General features: G+C 42.8%; 1 protein-coding gene across 2 annotated transcripts in view; it reads right to left on the bottom strand.

Annotated features, from left to right (window-relative positions):
* LOC114458869 (uncharacterized) overlaps positions 1-20,986 on the bottom strand; it is a 218,649-nt gene that overhangs the window by 117,961 nt on the left and 79,702 nt on the right. The window contains exon 7 of one of the 2 annotated variants that reach the window (XM_028441246.1): positions 11,398-11,611. In XM_028441246.1, coding sequence (XP_028297047.1) covers positions 11,398-11,611 — 214 coding nt within the window. Of the gene's footprint in view, positions 1-11,397; positions 11,612-17,081; positions 20,767-20,986 lie in introns of those variants that run through there. The other variant, XM_028441244.1, reaches the window with a different exon arrangement.

The following is a 20,986-nucleotide window of genomic DNA, read 5'->3' as shown; positions in this document are numbered from 1 at the left end:
GCAATATTCGTTGAACCTCTCGCAGCAGCTGTACATCAGAACTCTGTTATTAAAGGAATCCACTCATCCATCTCAGAACACAAAATTAATCTTTACGCGGATGATATCTTACTCTATTTGGAAGAACCACAATCCTCTTTAGAGGAAGTATTTAATCTAATAAACAGCTTCTCTAAATTATCCGACTATTCCATTAACTGGACAAAATCATCAATCCTCCCTTTGACAAAAAATTAATGGAGTCCTGCAAACCAAAATCCACAACACCCCTCCACCACAAATACAATTAGATATCTAGGCTTAAATATATCACCAAACTTAAATGAATTAATTAAACTAAATCATGATCCGATGTTGGACAAAGTCACAGAAGATCTGCGGAGATGGAACAATCTCCCCATCTCACTACTTGGCAGGATAGCCTCAGTTAAAATGAAAATCTTACCTAAAATAAACTACCTGTTCTCAATGATACCACTAAAACCACCAAAACAATGGTTTCAAAGATTAGATTCTGCAACTACAAAATTCTATGCTAGAAATAAAAAACCTAAAATAAGCCTTTCAACCCTTCAAAAAAACAAAGACGAGGGTGGTTTAGAAGCCCCTAATTTCATGCATTATTACTTAGCAAACCAAATATTATATTTAACAGAATGGCTAAAACCAAAAGAATACTACAACACCTGGCTAGAAATAGAACAGTTAGACTGCAAACACATTAAACTCTCTGATCTCCCTTTTATCACTGCGACCCTCAAACATCACAACTGCTTTAAAAACCCACTAATTGCCTCCACACTGACTGCATGGTGGAAAGCCCTGGACATCACAAATGTTCAATTAAAAACTAGCATGCTGTCTCCAATCTGGCACAACCCCGACTTCAAAAATAAAAAAAACACCACTTTATCTGAAGACATGGGAAGAGAGTGGAATCACTCATCTCCAAGACCTCTTTGAAAATGACAAGCTTAGGACATATAATACTCTAACCCAAGCATTCGGTATAAATAAATGTAACTTTCTACAGTACTTACAAGTAACAGAAACAATAAAGAAAACTACTCCACTAGACTTAACTACTTTACAACCTCCAGAACTGGCTATATATATATGAAAAAAATCTCAACAAAATCAAAAAAACTCTCAAAAATATACAGAGCTCTCTCGATCACCAACTGTAATTACTTACCAATCGCTAAGTGGGAGGCCGAACTCTCAATCACCCCGAGCATTGATTTCTGGACAGAAATTTGTCGTAATACTTTTAAGATGACGAAAAACACAAACCTTCAGCTAATTCAATACAAGGTCCTCCACATATCCCACATTACCCAACAGAAAATGCATAAAATGGGCTTCTCCTCAACAGACATCTGCTCTCAGTGCACCCAGAATACAGCGGATTCCTATTTACATGCCTTATGGCTTTGCTCCCCAGTGCAACACTTTTGGATTCTAATTACTGAAAAACTGTCCTCCATTTTGGACTGCAGAATTCCTTTATCTCCAAATCTTTGTCTGATAGGAGACCTGACAATGCTTCAACTTCCAGCAAACCGATCACAATCAATCCTTGCCGCACTAGCCATAGCAAAAAAAACAATATTACTAAATTGGAAAGACAAAAAATCCTTAAACATAAACCAATGGCAAAATCTCCTCACAGAATTTATCTCCATGGAAAAGATGTCTGCTCTCAGAAAACAAAAAAAAATAATGTGCTTTGAGGAGCGTTGGACTCCTTTTTTAATTGCATTAAATCTAAATTTTTAAAGCCTGATGATCTAGCCTGCAAACGACTGCCAGCACCACTTTTTACTAACGCACTAGTCCAACTGTAGGCCTGGGCCGCCTTAGGCCTCTGGGGTAGTCTTGGCCAGGGTGGCTGGGGAGGGTTGCCGGGGTGCCTGGTTGCCTCGGCGCGGGTGTGCATTCCTTCTGGGTGTTCACAGGGTCCCAGGGCTGTTTGATTTGGCGCTGTTGCCCCTTGCATGCGCATCTGGTTGGCCTCCGGGGCTGGGGCCCTGCGTGCTCCTCTGCCGCTCCTTCCCCTTGCTCCCTGTCCCCCTGTCTCGTCCTCCCCCCCCCTCCTCCTTTGCTCTTGCGCCCGCCATCCTGTTGGGTTGGGTTTGGGGGGCTCCCGTTTGCCTGGGGGCTGGTGGGGGGGCTGTTGCTCCCGCCTGGGGGGCGGGCGGTGCCGTGCCGGGTGGGTTGGCTGGGGGGTGGTCTCGTTGGGGGGCCTGGGGTGGTGGGGTCCGTGGCTCCGGTCCGGGGGGATCCGGGGTGGGGGTGGCTTTGGGGGTGGCTGCTGCCCGGGGTCGGCGATTGCCTCCTGGGTCGCTGGGTGGCGGGGTGTGGCTGTGGGTTACTCCGTCGGCCCTTGCGGGTCCTCGGCTTGGATACCTGGGGTGCACCTTCGCCAGGGATGTCGCTTGCGTGACGGGCCGGGCGGGGCCCCCCTCCGGTGTGGCCAGTACGGCTAGGGGTGTGGGGTGGGGGGTGCTATGGGGCCTCCCCGGGGGTCGTGTTGGGTGGGTGGGCGGGGGCGCGGCGCGTGGCTCTTGGCCTGGTGGATCCGCGTCGGGATTGGCTGGTCTGCTGGCTGGGCGCACCGGGCGCCGTGGGCGCCATTCCGGGGCGGGGGTGTCCCGGGGGTGGATCCGTGGTCTGGGTGTCCGGGGGCGTGCTCTCCTGTCATCTGCCCGGGGACCGGCCGCGGCTCGTGGCGGCGCTGCGCAGCCTTGGGCGGGGCGGGGCTGGTGGCTTGGGGCCCGCTGTCGTCCGGGGTGCGCTGCCGTCGGGGGGGTGTCTCGTGCCGGTGCGTGGGTCGTCGGGGGTCCCCTCCATGGGGGGGGGGGGGGGGGGGGGCTCTACTGGCGGCGTTGGTGTGGGATGGCGGTACCGGGCTGGGGGTGCTTCGGTACTCGGGCTTGCCGGTCCGTGGCTGGCGGGGTGGCCCTGCTTGGCGGTAGATGGTGTCCTCTTTCGTCGGGGGGCCGGGACCGCCTTCCGGTGGAGGGTGTTGTGTCGTGGCGCCGGGTGGGCCTGTGCTGGCCCTGGTGCGGGCACGGGCCTCCCCCCTGCTCGGCCGCTCTCCTTGGCGGCGGTGGGGCGTCGCTCTGGGCCGGCAAGCGGCGGGGGTCGCCCCCTGGGGCACCGGGGGACGGGGTTGGTGCCTGGCTGCGCCCGGGGGTGGGGGGTGCCGCCGTGCTCCGCGGGGCTGTCGCGGTCTGGGGGGTGCCGTGGGGGCCCACAGTGCCGCTTGCCCGTCTGCACCATCTACCATCTCACGTGGCCCGCCATGCGGACGGGCCCGGCTCACACCGGACAGGCCTCCTACATGTACACTTCACCTCACTCCCAGCTGGTCTGGCCCATTCACAATATGCACCACACACCCATACGCAACCCTTGGGGGGCTGGATGGTGGGACTGGGGGTGGAGGGGGCCGCCACCTGTGTCACTATGTAGTGGCGTGGGGGCGGCACTCCCACCTCTAGTTACCCTACTAATCCCTCCAATTTTAATCACACCTCAACATGCCACCCCCCGGAGGGTGTATCTTCACTTACACCCTCCGGCCTATTACACCACATACACATATATCCACAGAGGCAGGATGGGGAGCACCGCTCCCCTCCATCCCCCTTCTTTTAATTACACCCCATACATTCACTAAACACACACACTCACACAGGGGATAGGGAAGTGCCTCTCCATTGGGGAATGGAGAGGCACCATAACAGGGTGGTGGGTTGGTTCACATATTTGGGCCTCTCCGGTGGGGGCCTGGCCCCTCTGTTGATGGCTGGGCCACTGCATAGAGTAAAAATACATCAGGATGGTGCGGTCAGGCGTGGCGGTGGGTCTCGGGGGGGCTTTGCTGGGGTCTCTCTTTGCGGAGTCTTTCCGGGCGGTGTCGGCCTGGTGGGGCGCGGGGGCGCTTCCTCCCCTTGGGTGTGGCTTGGTGCTTGTTTCGTCGGCTGGTGGCCTTGGGGGCGGGCCCCGCGGTGTGCGGACCCGGTTTGGGGGGTGGGTGTGCTGGGGGTGTGCTGGTGTCCTCGCCGGGGTTGGGGCGGGGTTGCTCGGCGCCTCGGAACGATGCTGTTTACTGGGGGGCGGCGCTAGCTGTTCCGGTGGTGGAGGTTGCTGTCGGCCGCCTGGTGGGTCTGTCCTGCCATCTGCGGACTGGTGGGTGGGTCCGGGGCATCTTTGGCTGGGGGCTGCTGTTCCGCACTTGATGTGTGCCATTGGGGTGCCTCCGTCCCCGCGGTGGGGATCGCCGGTAGCTCGCAGGCCGGTGGGGGGCGCTGCTCCGTGGCTGGCGCTGCCCGGGGGGCGGCGGGCCCTGGGCTGCTGGCCTTGGGCTGTTCGGGGCTGTGCGGTCCTGCTGGGCTGTGGCCGGGTCCTGGGCGGGGGTGGGGGGTGCGTCCCGGGGGGCTTGGCCCGGGGGCTTGCCCTTGGGGGGTGCTCCTGGGGCCCGGGGTGATTGGCTGGCTGGCCGGGCCGGTCCTGGCGGGGGTCTTTCGGGGCGGGTGCCGCGTGCCGCGCCCTTGCATACCTACTGGTACGGCCCCTGCTTGGGCAGTGCCCCGTGAGGCAGGGTGTCGGGGCAAGAATAGGGGGCCACATCCCGGCAAGGCGGTCTGGCTTGGCCCTTGGAGGGGGCCCTGGCTTTAAAAAAAAAGTCTGGGGGTTGGGGGTTTGATCGGTGGCGTGGTGCGCTGGGTCCTTGGTTCCTTGGGGCTTTCTCGGGTGTGTATGGGGAGGGCGATGGTTGCCTCTCGGCTTGGGATGTTAAGGGCGTTCGGGGGGCCGCTTGGCCGTGGGGTGGTCGCCGGGGTCCCCTAGATTGCCCGCTCTTGCTGCTGGCCTGACTGCTTCTTCGGGCCCGGGGGCGGCTCGTGGGTTTTGCAGTGGCGGTTCTTGGAAATACATTTGTCATGGATGCACTGGCCTTGGGCTGTGGGATAACACTCATACTGGGCTCAACCATAGACACGTTGTTCCCAAATACCTCTTTTATGGAATTTCCACTCACTTCTTCCTCTGTTCACAGCCACCACCATTATTCCTAAGCCGCACACTGGTCACCAAACTGGCTTGATAACACAACAATAAGCACAATATACACAACCACAATTTCACATCGCATCACTTGAAACCTATCGACTACTCCCCACCCATTCCATTTCCTATCTTGTATCCCTCTTCCCTGTTAACTTCCCCACCCCCCTCCACCCCCTCACCTTGGTGTAACACTGCCCTCTTTTTTTTACATCCTCCCTTTAATAAAGTATTTCTTACCCTTCCCTAGGGAGAGCTGGTGATGGTCACAATTATGCAATGAAATAAAGAAATTTATTTAATTGCAATAACAAAATATGCATTGCTGTTAAAAGATTGCACTTCTTGTAGTGTTAACCTTCGACAGCATGTGCAGACAAAGAAAAATAAATAAATAAATAAATAAAAAAAAATAAATGTTTTTACTAATGATTTTAAATGTTTTGTTGCTGACTTTAATGTTCTTATTGATTTTAAGCTGTTTTCTGTTGCACTTTTTGATCATGTAAAGCACATTGAGTTGCCTTGTGTATGAAATGCGCTAAACAAATACATTTGCCTTGCCCATTAATATTTTCCTAATTTCACACCCTGACTGGTTTATACTGGTTTGTACTGTTATACTAATAAAACTGGTTTACACAGCTTCATATTGGTTTGTACTGCTTTATCTTGGTTTGTACTGGTGTATACTGGTTCATATTGGTTTGTACTGGTTTATATTGTTATACTGGTTTACACAGCTTTATATTGGTCTGTACTGGTTTTTACTGGTATTGTTCATTAAACCTGGCAGTAATGAAGGAAGGTTGGTGCCGTACGGGATGACAGTGCCACAAAGTTGTAGCTGTATTAGTTTTTTCAGGCTGATTGCTGACTGTGTTGATGTTTTTATTCCTCTGATCTATGACCCCCCAGGTCACGCATGCACAGTTCCAGAGTGTGAAAAGCTTATTCTATGAGATAAATAACAATGTGCTTACTGAAATCCTACCTATGTGTATATTGTAATTTATTAATACTGACTTATGTTATTTACCAGTTTGCCACCTGGAATGCTAATTTCCCAGTTTGTGAGTTTTCAGTGCTAATGCTAACCGCTGTCGTTAGCGGAGCATCAGACCTTGGTCAGGTTCTCGATCTTCAGCATGTTGTTATCGGCGTCTCCTCGCAGAACTCTTTGTCGCTCACAGGCCACGTCTACGTCATCGTCATCGATGGGCTGACAGCTGACCGCCACTCTCCTGAACACACAGTCAGAGGACATCAACCAATCACTGATAACATAGCACCACCCCTTTACCCTGTCACCCCACTCAGCCAGCACCGCTCCAAGCTAAGCTAATCAAACATGTGGGACAAATCTCTGGTAAATAGTTCCTTCACAACCTTAGAGGAAGAAGCACATTTACAAAACAGGAACAGATCTATTCTCTATGGGGTAAATTCTCCCATCTGGACTTAAGCACTTATTTGCGCGCTTGCAGCTACACGCTTCTCTTCTACTCGTATTCTCCGATCCAGGCTGCTGACACACCCACCGCGTGTAAGGAGCCTAATAGCGCGTATGTGTGAATGAAGGCGGGTTGAAGGAAAGGAGGCGGTGATGTCATTTTTTTTGGGCTGTCTAGAAATCACGGAATCTGGAGTTTTCCCAACGCTTGTAAATGTCATTGAAATCCGTGAAAATTATAAAGTTCACTTTTGATTTTAATTTAACACTCCTCACCCCGAGGCAGCAGCTCCTCTCTCCCGCTTCAGTGAGACGGGCAGTGCTGCGGGAGGCTTTCTAAACGTACCGGGGCAAAATTAAAGTGGTTAACCTTGAATAATCCTACATTCTGAGTGAACTCATCCTTTAGTAACTCAGTAAGTTGATCATTTATTCCGTAAAAACGGTGCTGTTTATGATAAGGGAAGTGATCAGCCAGATGTCTCCCGTCACCCTGCGCAGGCGCACACACGCACTCACACACGCGCGCACACATGCTCCCTGGCTCTAATGACGTCATTGGAGTGATGAAGTGACCAAAAAGCACTACTGTGTCCAAGCGACTCATCACGAGCAATAGAAGTGACTGCATTATGAATGCACCATTAGTTTGTATTGGGCTGCCGTAAAGCAGTACGTCTGCCACCGGGTTTTAGGCATTTGGGATTTCTGGACATTCCCCACTGTCAGACCCCCGCATCTATAAAAACCAACAGGTCGGGGAATTAGAAACACAACATTAACTGGGTTTAGATTACAGATTTTAGCAAAAATAAAAGCAATATTTCTAAAGTTTCCACAAAGTATAATTGTGCTTTGAACGTGTTTCTATTGAAGGTTGTTTTGGAGCCTCGTAATTCTGGTGAAATCTCATCCCGTGATACTTCTCTGCAGGAAGATAGATACTCCAAACCTCCTTATAACACTCTGCATTCCTTTGTTGTTTCACATCTAATGTGGCACTAAAAACAAACCTTTTAGCAATATTTGAGTTTTTTTTTGAGTGTTTCCATTACCAGTTTTTATTGAACTATTTAGATATCGCGCATTTCCAAAGTTAATGGAAACGCAGCTAAAGATTTCAGATGTTAAAAAAAAAAAAGAATATTATGTTACATAACGTAGGATATTATGTAACACATTTTTTATATTAATATTTCTGCAATTATAAAATCAACCCAAACTTAGCTAATTAAGTTCATCATCCATTTTTGAAGCCGCTTGCTCTTTTCAATGTCACAGGGGTACAATTATGTAACGTTACAAAACAGACCAGTACGCAACATTTAAAAATGATAGAAATAATCATTTTTGCATTATTTGATAAGTTAACTAAATCTAATTGAAGGCAACAGCATTTTACATAAAGAATAAAGTTTATGTAAACTTTGTAAACCTCTGATGTAAACCTCTGATGAGGAGAGGTGAAAGTACTCATGTTAAAGTAATTGAGTTGCTTTAAGTACATTTCTAAATTAGTAACTGTACTTGTATATAAGTACATTTTAAAAGAAGTAAAGTAATTTATTTCATTTCTATACAGTAAATGATTATTCTTTGTTTTAAATTGATCAACGGACATTGTGAAACTACAAAAAATACAAAAAAAAACCAAAGAACAATCAAATGCATCACATCATAGCCGACCAACCAGATTAAACGTAATGCACGGCACCAAAACAGCATTGAATGGAAGTAGCTATTGCTGCTTATGTGGACTGAAGTGAACCATGGACGTAGGGCTGCTCAATTAATCAAAATTTGATTACGATTTCGAATATTACAGCCAACGATTACAAAAATAACATAATCGAGAAAAAACAATTATTTAATAAATAAATAAATTAACATATGTTTTATTCGCTAAAAAAACAAACTGACTATTTCAGACATCTACAAATAATAAAGCTTAGCACACACGTTATTGATACTAACTTTGAGTTGTTTAATCCACGCACATGCAAGCTCCTCCCCTCCGCCCTGCCCCTCTCAAAGCTAAAGCTAGCCTGCAGGCCAACACAAGGAAAGTTGTTGCTCGTGGTCTTGAAACATGGCAGGAGAAACGCAGCAGAAATGCTTGGTAAACATCAAGGCAAGTCAAATTCTCTTATATGGGAACACTTCAGGTTTGATGATGAAAACCTAGAGCAAAGACACATCATGTGCAAGAAGTGTTTTGTTTTGTGCAAAAGTGAACATGTTTGATTTTAGTGTTTGAAGGATTTTATTTGTTTAAAGAATATCGTTCATGGTTTTTGTACAAAAAAATAAATAACTTTTCGGTTGACAAATAATCGTTTGAATAATTGTGATTTCAATTATAACTAAAATAATCATGATTATTATTTTTTCTATAATCGAGCAGCCCTACATGGACGGTATAAGAGACATTGTGAGAAAACACGACGAGAGAGAGAGGATGATGATGTAAATCCCTGCCACCATCTTTCCGACATACAGTATTTGCTCCCAGGATTATAACACAGTGTGTTAAAATGAATGAGTTACGTTTATTAATTTACACTGTTATGGCAATTTTTATATTCATCATCAAATCGTCAAATGTGTATTCATGTGTACAATTTGTCATGTTTTAATACATGATGACTGCATTACTCTTCGCACTTTTGAACAGCTGAATCATGTTAGATTAAACAGTACAGATCGTATTGTACTCAGTGCAACACAGAGTCTCTGCTGAAGGCCAAAACTCAAACTCACATGCAGATATACACGCACACACACACTATCAAGGATAGATAAGAGTGGCGCCCAATCTTCCTCATAATATACACGTCTTCATCATCCTCAAATGTTTCCACTGTTGGGCATCTGACTCCCTCCTTCTCCTCACCTGGCTCTGCCAGGAGCCTTTTGCCTTTCATTCTTTCAGGATGGAAGCTTCTTTTTTACTCCTTTTTTATTTAATTTTATAATAAATCTTTTTTATAAAATCATCAATGCCTCGCCTGGACTCCATCATTCAACCAGAGCAATAAATCATGTCTCCAAATGAGGTCAACCGCAAATTTGCCGTGACAACACAGAAAGTTTAAACAGTAACAGGCGTAATATTGTTTTACTCCAGGCAACCAGACTCCATTATAAAAACATTCAGTTTGCCTGTAGAAATCGAGCATTGCTCGTCAATTGCTGCCTCATCACGTCATGAGCTAAAATGTTATTGGAGAATGTATCTAACTGTTTATTAATATAAAAAAGAATTGTACATTTTAACAAACATTTTATACAGATGCCTTTGTGGAAAATACATTAAATTCCTATTGTGAAGAATTTGGTCTCTTCCTTTTTAAGTTTATACATGAAATGTTTACTGTATGCAAGGAAACTGTGGTAAAATTTATTACCCCAAAAAAGTGGGGGTGATACTATTTAATTGAGCTATTTTTTACTTTTACTTGAGTATTTTATGTATCACTTACTTATACTTGTACTTGAGCACAATTTCAATCAATTAACAGTACTTTTACTTGAGTAGGATATTCCTCTTTGGTAAAGCTTTTAGTTAGGAACCAGCTCATAGCTCATAGTTAAGATGCGATGCAATAGGCATAGACTGCCGGGGGGGTCTGACATGCTCGGTTGGAGAGAGGTTGGAGAGGGCATTAAGAGAGAGGTCATTTAGGTTGGAGAGGGACCGGAGAGGGTCCCATTCCTCTCTCAAACACTCCCTCTATGTCTGCTTCTTCCCTTGTGTGTTTGCTCCTGTACTCCTTCTGGCTTTTGTCTTGCAGGTCCGTGGGATCCTCAGTGTGGAATTACAGAGTCTCAACAACTCTGTCTCCACCCTCTCCTCTGCACACACCCAACACAGCATAACGTGGATGGCTGTTCATCATAGGAATGGGATCCACACAAGGTTCCTGCTGCTTAGCAGAAGGTTTTCCTTGCCGCCATGAATGAATTCATGTTGGGTGTGGGATACATATGTATGTGTATATACATATATATGCAGATGTGTGTATCCATAAAATTAAGAGTCCGTCCTAAAGACTGCTCTACTGTAAAGTGTCTTGAGATACCATTGGTTATGATTTGGCGCTATACAAATAAAGATTGATTGATTGATTGATGTTTCAGTACTATTTACACCTCTACTGATCGATCAGTGTGAACATAATGAGACATAGTCTTACCAACAGTGTTGGGAAGGTTACTTTAAAAATGTAATCCATTACAGATTACATGGCCAAAAATATAATTTGTAACATAATCCCTTAGATTACTTAATCTGAGTAACGTAATCTAATTACTTGGATTACTTCCATATTAAATTAAATTTTTAAAGTGCAGTAAAGCAGCCATCATTGAGAAGAATAGAGGACTATAGTAAATATATCATCCTAGGTGCTGATGGTAACATCACACTTCACAGTAAAAACACAGTCATAATAATAATCTGTTTTAAATGTAATGTGTGACGACTACTTGTCTATTCAATAAACCACGTTACCACATCATGGAGGACTTAATATGTAAGGAAACATATCACAGTAGTCTAGCACTAACTGTAGACACGTGCAGAGCAGGATTACTATTGCAACAACACATCATCAGTAGGGTAAAACTAACCGGTCTCATGACACTTTGCCATGTTGAGAGTGAATAAACCCATGAAACAGAGAAGTAATGTTGTGTAATCCATTGATTTCAACAACGCACCTGTAATCTAATTACCAACTATTTAAACTGTAACTGTCATGGATTAAAGTTACTCATAAATTGGAATCCGATTACGTAACGCCGTTATATGTGTTATATCTGTTACTCACTACCTACTCAGCAGACTCAGGTCCTGGGTTCTCTCTCACCTGTGCAACCGCAGTCGGTCCGAGGTGAACAGCAGGTATTCGGAGACGTTGCGTCCTGTCACGTCCACCAGGATGTCGCCCGTCACCACCTTCATCATCGGTGGATGACCTCCGACCCCAGCAGGGCAGGAGAAGCCTGTTCCCTGCATGGAGCACGTGCAGCGGACCGGCTCGTGGATGGTGAGCGGAAGTAGTGTGGGGGAGGTGATGGGACCTGAGGGAGAACAGGTTAGCTTCAGTTTGTGCTTCATATTCTTCAAGATAAACTCAACACGTGGGTACAATTACATTTTTCAGTTACAATTACATTTTCAATTATCCATGTTCAATTACAATTGAATTACTATTACAGTGACCAGCATTTTTTCCAATTCCAATTATTTTCATCCTCAGAAAGTCAATAACACTTACATTCTTCAATTAATCTTCATCACGATTACTGAGCCTGAAATAAATAACATAATAAATAGTTAACCTTCCTCTTGTGTTAGCTTTCTGTTAGCATCTCTTATGATAATGGATCCTTAATCAGCTGTAAAATACACAAAAAAATATCTATCATTTAATTTCTTTCCAATCTATTGTTTACCTTGTTAGGCTTCCTAATCAATGAAAAATATAGGTTTTAATATTTTTGGTGTGGTCGTCTGAGCCTTTTTTGTGTCAATTTACCCCTAGTTTTCCATTTTTTTAATGGTGTAGGAGGATGAGTTATTATTAATGGGTTATATAACTAAGAATATTAATTATGATTATTAATATTACTTCAAATTTTGCGGGGTGCCACTCCTTTTAATAGGAAAAATGTCTAAGTTTTTAGACTAAACTCATCAATGTGAAACCAGGGAAAAGTGAATTCTAACAGCAAATCTACACCATCATCACAGCTTTAATGAATCAGAGGAATCAAAGATTATGTTTATCCTTTTATTCAAAAGTCAACAATTAACACAGTCAAAATATCAATTAAAATGGGATAATTAAATCATGATAAAATGCATTTCTAGGCTAATAAAAGTGAGGATTATATGTAATAAAGTGAAATCACTATTCTAGGAGAATGCTAGTCTACTAAATATTGAATAAAAATGCAGGATACATATTCGAATAATAAGATCATAAAATCAAAGAATAAAATCATAAAGAGAGCTCATAAAACAAGGAGAAGAAGACAGACAGGGGAGACGAACAAACATGAATGAGATGAACTGTGTGGAACATGTTGTGTGTGTAAGTTTGTAGTTATGGAAGTATGTATGTGATCTATTGTGGATGAAGTTGCTGATGAAAGTTCATTCAGGTACCTTGAAGGTGATGTCAGGGTTGGACCTGGAGGTGCTGTTTGAAGCAATGCAGTAGGACGTGCCACTGTTGAGTTCTGTTGCGTTTCAACAGAGTGTAGCCCCTTCAGCCGATCCAGGCGGTTCTAGCCTTCGCAGCTGGGTTAGAGGATGGCTCGTGGCTTACCACAGTGGGTCGCAGGCCGGGCTTCTTTCGGCTGTTACGCACGTCACTAGATGCTGGATTTGTCCGAACCAAGCAGCTGTTCATTCCAAAAATCTAACTGTTTCAACTAAAAATAAAATGAAATAAGTGAAAAGGTGGGGAGGGGAAACGCGTTGAGTAATGAAACGCCAGCGTCCCAAAAACTAAAGTTTTCGAGCAGCGCGTCCTTTTTTAAACAGAATTTGGAGATACCTTTTGGAGGAGGTGTCTTGGTTGATCATTCTGAGATCATATCGGTGATTGGTCAATGTCTCCACTTTCAGCTTGTGGGTGTGTCTCAAGTGTGTGTGTGTAGTGGAATGACAGACAACAAAGGAAGTTCCTAAACATAAAAGAATGCCTAATAATTAATTCTACATATTTCAAAACATCTTTTCAACATCATATCTTGAAATATCATGTATTACGAAAGAGTTTGATACCAAACACGACTGGAAAATATCCTAGGAACACTTTAGGAACCGGTTAATGAATTTTTCTTGTAATTACTCATAAACATAAATGTCAAAAATCATGTTATGCCTCTTCTTAACTATATGGTTAACACTGGTATTTTTAAGCACTTTTAAATGATAAACACTTTAAAATAGCATTCTGTTGGTTATTGAATTACATGAAACGAGTGGGTTTGAACAGACAATATTTGCAATTTCAATTTCTGCAGGAACCCATAACAATAATCCTTTCTTTTGTGATTTTCCAGTCAAGCACATGTTCGTTGTTCTCATTTGAGCAGGAGAGCTAGGGTTATTTCAACGTCCTGTGTAACCATTGGTGTGGGTTCGGGAGGTGGCAACATCTGCAGGGGGTCGGAGCCCAGAGTTTGAAAACTTAGCATGTAAACATTGACTGACTGTTTCCCTTTGATCGTAATGTAGCAGAGAGGTGATAACAGGAGACAAACTGTTCTTGGATTCTCCTGTTCCTTTGTTCGGACAGGAATAGGGAGAAGATCCCCCTGTGGGGCACGTTTGCACTTCACAGTAGGAGACAGACACCCCGACTCCACTGACTGGTGACCAGTGTTCTAAGTCAAAGATCACTTGGAGGGTTTGATTTCCTACAATGGTAAAATGTGTGAAAGCTTGATATGAAACATATTTTAATAATTGTTAACTACATATGTGTAGATCTGTACATAAAACTGTCGCATTGTTTCCCAGTTTTGCATTAAATTACAATTGGCAATTTTTATAAAATTTTCACGACAATCACGAAGTCAAATATCTAAATTCAATTACAATTTAGTTACGATTACAACAGCAACAGATTACAATCACACCATAATTGTAGTTAATTATCAATTTCGCAACAACAATTATATTTGACCTCAACCCTGGTCTTTGGACTCACTCATGTCACGGCAAATATACGGTTGCCTTGTTTTTAACCAGTTGTGAATGCTCTGTGTTGAAATGATGGAATCAGACTAAAAGGTGATGAAGTAATAAAAATTGATTTATTCTAAACTCAATGAAGAGGTTCAAAGGAGCACAAAAAAGCAGTCCCTCTCGGCCGAGAAGGAGGCACCAGGAATGAATGGAAAGTTTTTACACACAGACTTTTACAGATACAAAAACCCCACCCAAAGATGGAAAGAAAGGAGGAGGTCAGATGGCCCAACGTGAGAGACATCGGCACCACCGATATCTGTTTTTTGATAGTTGTGTGCGTACGATGTGTATATGTGTATGTGTGTATGTGAGTGTGTGTGTGTATGTGTATTTTAATGCAGATCAACCTCTCAGTGTCTTCCCCTAGAGGATCTGCATTCACAAAGTTATAAAGAAAACTGCCCTTTGAAAAAAAATAAAAAATAATACAAAAATTAAGCGGCACAACATTAGTAATGATGTGAGCATGTCTATGGTGTGTAATGTTAAATGTGTGGTTAGATAAGAGTGTCAAGGTACATTAAAGTGGTGTTCAGGTGGGCGGAACCAGGTAGGACAAAACGTGCCAGCGACAGGTTTAGTTCACGGACAATGTTACCATGGTAACAGACTCTGAGAACAACATACCTCACGTTTAGGAATGGGAGACTCAGAGTTTTCCCTAGTTTGAGTTTGAACATAACCCGCTTTATGGAATACCCCTCTGGGGTGCTTATCTTGTGTGTGTGTGTGTGTGTGTGTGTGTGTGTGTGTGTGTGTGTGTGTGTGTGTGTGTGTGTGTAAATAAGGCAAGTAAGATTGGTCACAGAAATAAACTGTGACTACTTTTAAGCTGGTATTTTGTTGCATTTGTCATTAATAGAGTGTATTATATACATACAGTATATATATTTTTTTTTATTTGCCATTGAACAATTTATAAGCACATATTGTAGGTGTGTATTAAAGTTAGTTGCTCTTTAATCTTTGATGTGATTTTACTTGTTTTATTTTCTTCAGTGCATGCATATCTCACTAATATTAACAAGTAGGATAGATAAAAAAAAAAGATGACTATATGTATAGTTTATAACTTTTTTGGCAAAGGTACGCCCTTTGTCCGACTACAACGTTTTGCTCAGAATACTATGAAAAACAACTATAGAGCATAATGATGGTTACTTATAATGTTAGAGTAAAGAGGAGGACCCTGTGTCTGCTGATGACACACACACAAAAAAAGATGTGATGTATCAAGAAAAAATACTCCTGAGGCACCAGGTTAGAGCAACATAATATTTTCCTTTATTTATTTGCACCCCTTGATAAATCCTTGCCCACTCTCTGGCAACCCTTTGTATGAAAGTCTAGCTACATCACTGCAGCTGATCAGCAGATGTCATCTAATATCAATTGTGTGATGACTTATTATTTTGTGACTGTATCCTCAATAAAAGTTAAGGTTACAGCTACAGATTAAAAGTATACTGGCTTTCCCTGTAACCAACTCAGTGTGTGTTTGTGTGTGTGTGTGTGTGTGTATTATCTTGTTGTCATCCTAGGTCCTGCTTGTTGTGAGAGGAAAGGATGTAGGTCTTTTTGATTGGCTCATGGCTGCCCCCTGGTGGCAGCAGTTGTTAACATTTCTGACTCCTGTGTTTGTGCTCATACTGTCTCTTGCCCATGATGTGCTGTACTGTTTCTAATATGTAACTACTGAGATCCAGATGTGGTGATGGATGATGTAATCAGCCTTGTAGGAGTAACACATTGGGCCAATTGTAGCAGCCAATCACAGGGCAGAGGCGTAGTGTATTTACACACAACAAATGGAGCACAAACATTAGCTTTTTATCAGTTAACAGTAGAACTTTCTATCCTCTGAGGGAAATCTCAGTGATATTCATCATTGCTGTTTACAATTACAAATATGTCTTCAATTATCCATGTTCAGTTTTACAAATCAATTATGATTACAATGACCACCTTTTTTCCAATTACAACTAAAATTAGAATGATCATTTTTCCACCTAAAACTCAATTACAATTATTTTCTCAATTACTAAAATTAAATTACAATTAATCAGAATTACTGAGCCTGAAATAAATAACCTCATAAAAGTTAACCTTCCTCTTGTGTTAGCTTTCTGTTAGCATCTCTTATGATAACAGTTCATCTAATTTGTTTCTCATCTCTTGGTTACCTTCTTAGGCTTCTTAATCAATAAAAATATTGGTATTAATATTTTTGGTGTGAGTGTCAGAGCTTTTTTCTCTCAGTCTACCCCAAGATTTACATTCAGGTGACGATCGCTCTTCTTAATGATCTGTGCACTTGCTATTGGCCAGGTTCTCTTTAGAGGTTTGATACAAAGTGGTCCAAGAATAACCATTAAAGACACTGTAAAAGTTGTAAGGATGCATGAGGAGAATTGGAACATTTTTTCAAAATGTAATCTTTAATTTTTATAAGACTGAATATAAAAAGCATGGATAGTACAACAGCAGATATAAGTAAATGAGTCAGTTATCAAAGTATTTGAATAAAGCACTTAAACCCTCAACTAAACCTGTGAATACTTATTAAATCATATAATGTTCTTTTTGTGACCCAATCTCTTTCATTCTTTTTAATGAGTAAAGAACAATCACTTTCTAAGTTACCATGATTAATGCGTTTCAAAACGATTACATAAGCATTTCAGCAGTACTTAAGCATGAATTCACAAGCAGTAAAATCAGACATTTGTGGTTAACTCTTTGGATTTACTCTTGCCTCCAGGACTCTGAGGCGTACAGGGAAAATTGTGGCTGAGCCTATTATAAAGGTACATTCACCCAGAACGTGACTTCAGCAACAGTCGCTTAAATCAAACGTGATGAGTCGCTTTAACATTGTTGAGCTTTTTGGTCGCTTCATCACTTCATTGCTTCAGTGACGTGACGACCGGGAAATAATATAAATAGTGTGTCTGAGGAGCAGGAGGCAGCAGCACTGGGAGGGCTGATCACCTCTTCTACAGCCATATGTTTATAGCATTTATCATAGACAGCACCACTTGTACTTACGATTTAAATGCTCAACTCACGAAGTTACTACAGGATGAGTCCACTCGAAATATGCTTAGAATTTAAAAGGCGTATTCAAGGAATATGACTCTTTCATTTGGCTAGTTGAGTGTGTACATGCACAGCCCTCCTGCTGCAGTTAGAGGGCTGCAACCTTGGCTCTACAGACAGTGACGACCGCTTGACGTTGCGCCATTTACTTTGATTTTGAATATAATGTAGTCACCAGAGTCGTCTGGATGTCCCAAAAAGATGTATTCTAGACATCCCAAGAAGACGTCATGAAAAAGAAAACCTAGTTTGGATTCCAACCCCAGATCTTCTCTTAATAAACAGGCTTCCTTAACGGTTGCACCACCGTAGTTCTCACAATGCAGTGCTCACTCTGAGGTTAATAATCATATATCCAGTGAGAATGGGTATCCTTTTAAATTGACATACCCTCCTTTACATTTGCCACAGGTTTGTATCCAGGGAACTTTACTACACACGTCAGTAGGGATTTTGATTAGGGATGTCACTTTAACGCGTTAATTGCGATTACTTAATTACAGAAAAAAATAACGCACTAAAAAAATGAGTTGCGTTAATCGCTTCTTTTTTTTTACAACGCAACCCGTTTGGAACCTTTCTCTATTGTACGCATTATACCCATAATACTGATGTATTGGTTACAATGGTAGAAGCTGAAGAGTTTGAGGGGTCTTTGAGCGCATTCATTTTAACACACAGGATGGAAAACTAAAGCCCAGTTGTGTGTAAATTGTGCAAAACAGAGTTTGTGGATCACTGGAGGTCTTCTAGCCTCCAGCAGTTGTTGCAGTTAGCATGGACAGCGGTCCTCCGGACGATACACTAGACCGAGCAGACAGAGTGGCCCATACAATCCACACAAAATGAATAAATTCATGAGTGACAAATGAGCAAAGTCAGTGGATAAATGATTGTAGTGGACAGTCGACCACTATAGGTTGCAGAGGACGTGGGCGGGGCCACTACTACTAGAAGTGATTGCTTGATGTTATTACATGATTATTTTTTGTGATGAACAATGTTATTATTGATGTGCTAATTTACAGCACTGTGATTGATGGGTCAGTTTTATTTATTTTATATTATCTGAAGGAGAGAAAAAGCAACAAGTTTGATGTTCATTAATTGTATTGCTCAGAAAATTGTTCTCACTGTTTATGATGTGCTAACTTATAGCACTACATATAATATGAACCTGAAGTTTTATTTCATTTGTATTTGTAATTTTTTTTTCCCATATATTCAGACAATTTTTTGGGGGGGAAATTTACTTTGATCTTCTGAAAAGTTTCGATTGTCAACTACCAGTCTTCTTCACAGTTGCCTGCTGATCGCATTGATGTCAATGACTTCTGCGTAGTAATTCCTGCAAGTTTATTGAGCCTTCTTTTTGAAGAAGTCAAGTCGATCAAAATAAATTTTCTAAAAAAAAATCTGAATAAATGAAACCTTAACACATGATTAAAAAAAAGACAAAATGAATTTGCTCCATACCAGAGACTAGTTCAACATGTTTAGCTATCTTATCATATAGCCATTAGTTCCAGATGTTTGGGTTGGCTTAGCACATAGCAGTGCTGATGGAGTAGGGTCAAAGGGTAAAGGGGTCAAAGGGTAAGGCACCAGGTCCACTTAATGTTTTAATTTTTTTGTCCTAAAATAAAAATAAATGAAGAAATTGGCCCTTATCATTTGGTGAGTTCTTGGACTGATGATTAGTGTATGTTCCATTCTCTCTATTTAACTTTCCTCCTGGTGATGCAGTTCATCTTTCACATCATGGCACACCGGCTTTTGTCTTCTTTGCTCAGCATCTCTTGGATCATCTTAGCGATCTCCCTCTCATGTTTCCTCTGCAGCTTTTCTTTCAATCCTTCATCTTTCTCAGATTCAATCTCCTTTTTTTGCCGTTCGAGTAACTCACGAAATATCTGAATGTTTCCTCTTTTCTTGGTGACACACTGCACTACACTTTGGATTTCCTCAAAGTGTTTTTCCTTCATCTGCTTCTCGTTTCGAATCGAAAGCAACTCCATGCAGGTAAACTTCTCGTCTTTGTCTTTGATCTGATTCTGTATCTCCTTCAACTCCTGGGTGTACTTCTCTTTGAATTCGTTGAATTCTTCTGCCTGTTTCCGAGCTTCTTCTTCGTACAAGTCCTTCATCTTCCGCATGGACATCAAGTGTTTCTCCTCCAACTCCTTCCTCTGATTTTCCTCCTCCCGTCTGAGTCGTTGTTCCTCTTCCTTGGCTTCTCTTTCTAGTTTTTCCTTCTCCAGTTTGTATTCATCCTTCAGTTTCTGGATCTCGTTGAGCTTTTCCTGCTCCCTTTGCTGGTTGTCCTTGAACCTTTCTTCTTTTTCTGTCTTACAGGCGGCTCGAGCCTGCTCCATGTCCTCTCTTATCTTCTCCAGCTCCTTCTCATTGACATCTTGTTTCATTTTTGCCTGTAGGTTTTCTATTTTTTCTTTCCATATTAGTCGTTCCTTCTCCTCTTGTGTGATCCTCTTCTCTTCCTCTTCCTTGACCCTTTGTTGTTGCTCGACCTTTATCTTCTCCAGCTGAATGATGATGTCTTCCTTCTCCTTCAACTGTTTCTGCCTCAGGTTTCTCTCCTGGTCAATTTCTGCCCTTTGTTTTTCGATCCTTTTTGCCATCTCGTGGATTTCTGCCTTGTGTTTCCTCTCCAGCTCCTGCCTCTCCATCTTCATCTCCTCCTCCTTCTCCTTCAGGATCCTTTCCATCTTTTTCTGGATGGCTGCTTCAGCCTCTTGCAGCATCTCGTTGGTGAAGCACTCTCCTCCATTCACCATCACCATGGTGTCTATCTTCTCAATCAGCTCACTGACTTGAGCACAGTTCATCTCATAGTTGTCAAAGACGTGGAATCTTTTTCCACAGTCTAACATCAGCTTATTGAAGGAGCCCTTGCTCTCCTCGATGTACTGTTGGATGGACTTGTCTTTTTTTTTCAGAGTGTCTCCTTTGGTGAATAGAACAATGGTAAACTTGTCAGCGTTCTTCCCAAATCCTTTCTTGAGAAGTTTCAGGGTGTCCTCTTCCTCCGGTGTGAATCTTCCAATAGGTAACACCAGCAGGAAGACATGCGGGCCGGGAGCCAACAAGCTGATGCACTTCACCAGCTCCTCGTGAACCTGATCATTGGAAAGACTTTTGTCAAACAGACCAGGTGTGTCCACCACGAAGACTGGACGTCCGTCTACCGTGCCCTGAACCTTCTGACAGCACTTGGTCACTGATTCAGTGGATGCGTCGGTGCTAAAGACTTCTTTTCCCAGGATGGTGTTTCCTGACGAGCTTTTCCCACTGCCTGTCTTCCCAAGCAAGACGATCCGGAGACAGTCAGGACTATTGATTTCTTCTACACCTGTGAAATTACAGGACATGAAGTAATTTACGATATCACTTATATTGTGTTATTAATGTTATTACTATTGTTGTTCTTTTTTTTGCTAAAATTCAAACAAAACATCAATCAGAAAATGTGGAATTATTCATCCATTGCACTGCTGCAATAACATGTAGTATTAAAAGCTGGCAAACAATCATTATTGAGTTAAATGTCTGATGGAATGACTAAAGGCTAA

The sequence above is a fragment of the Gouania willdenowi genome, unplaced genomic scaffold (genome assembly GCF_900634775.1).
Source record: "Gouania willdenowi unplaced genomic scaffold, fGouWil2.1 scaffold_1_arrow_ctg1, whole genome shotgun sequence".
In the NCBI taxonomy this organism is placed as follows: domain Eukaryota; kingdom Metazoa; phylum Chordata; class Actinopteri; order Blenniiformes; family Gobiesocidae; genus Gouania; species Gouania willdenowi.
The sequence above is the reverse complement of the archived record's forward strand: the minus strand, read 5'-3'. Positions and strand labels throughout refer to the sequence as shown.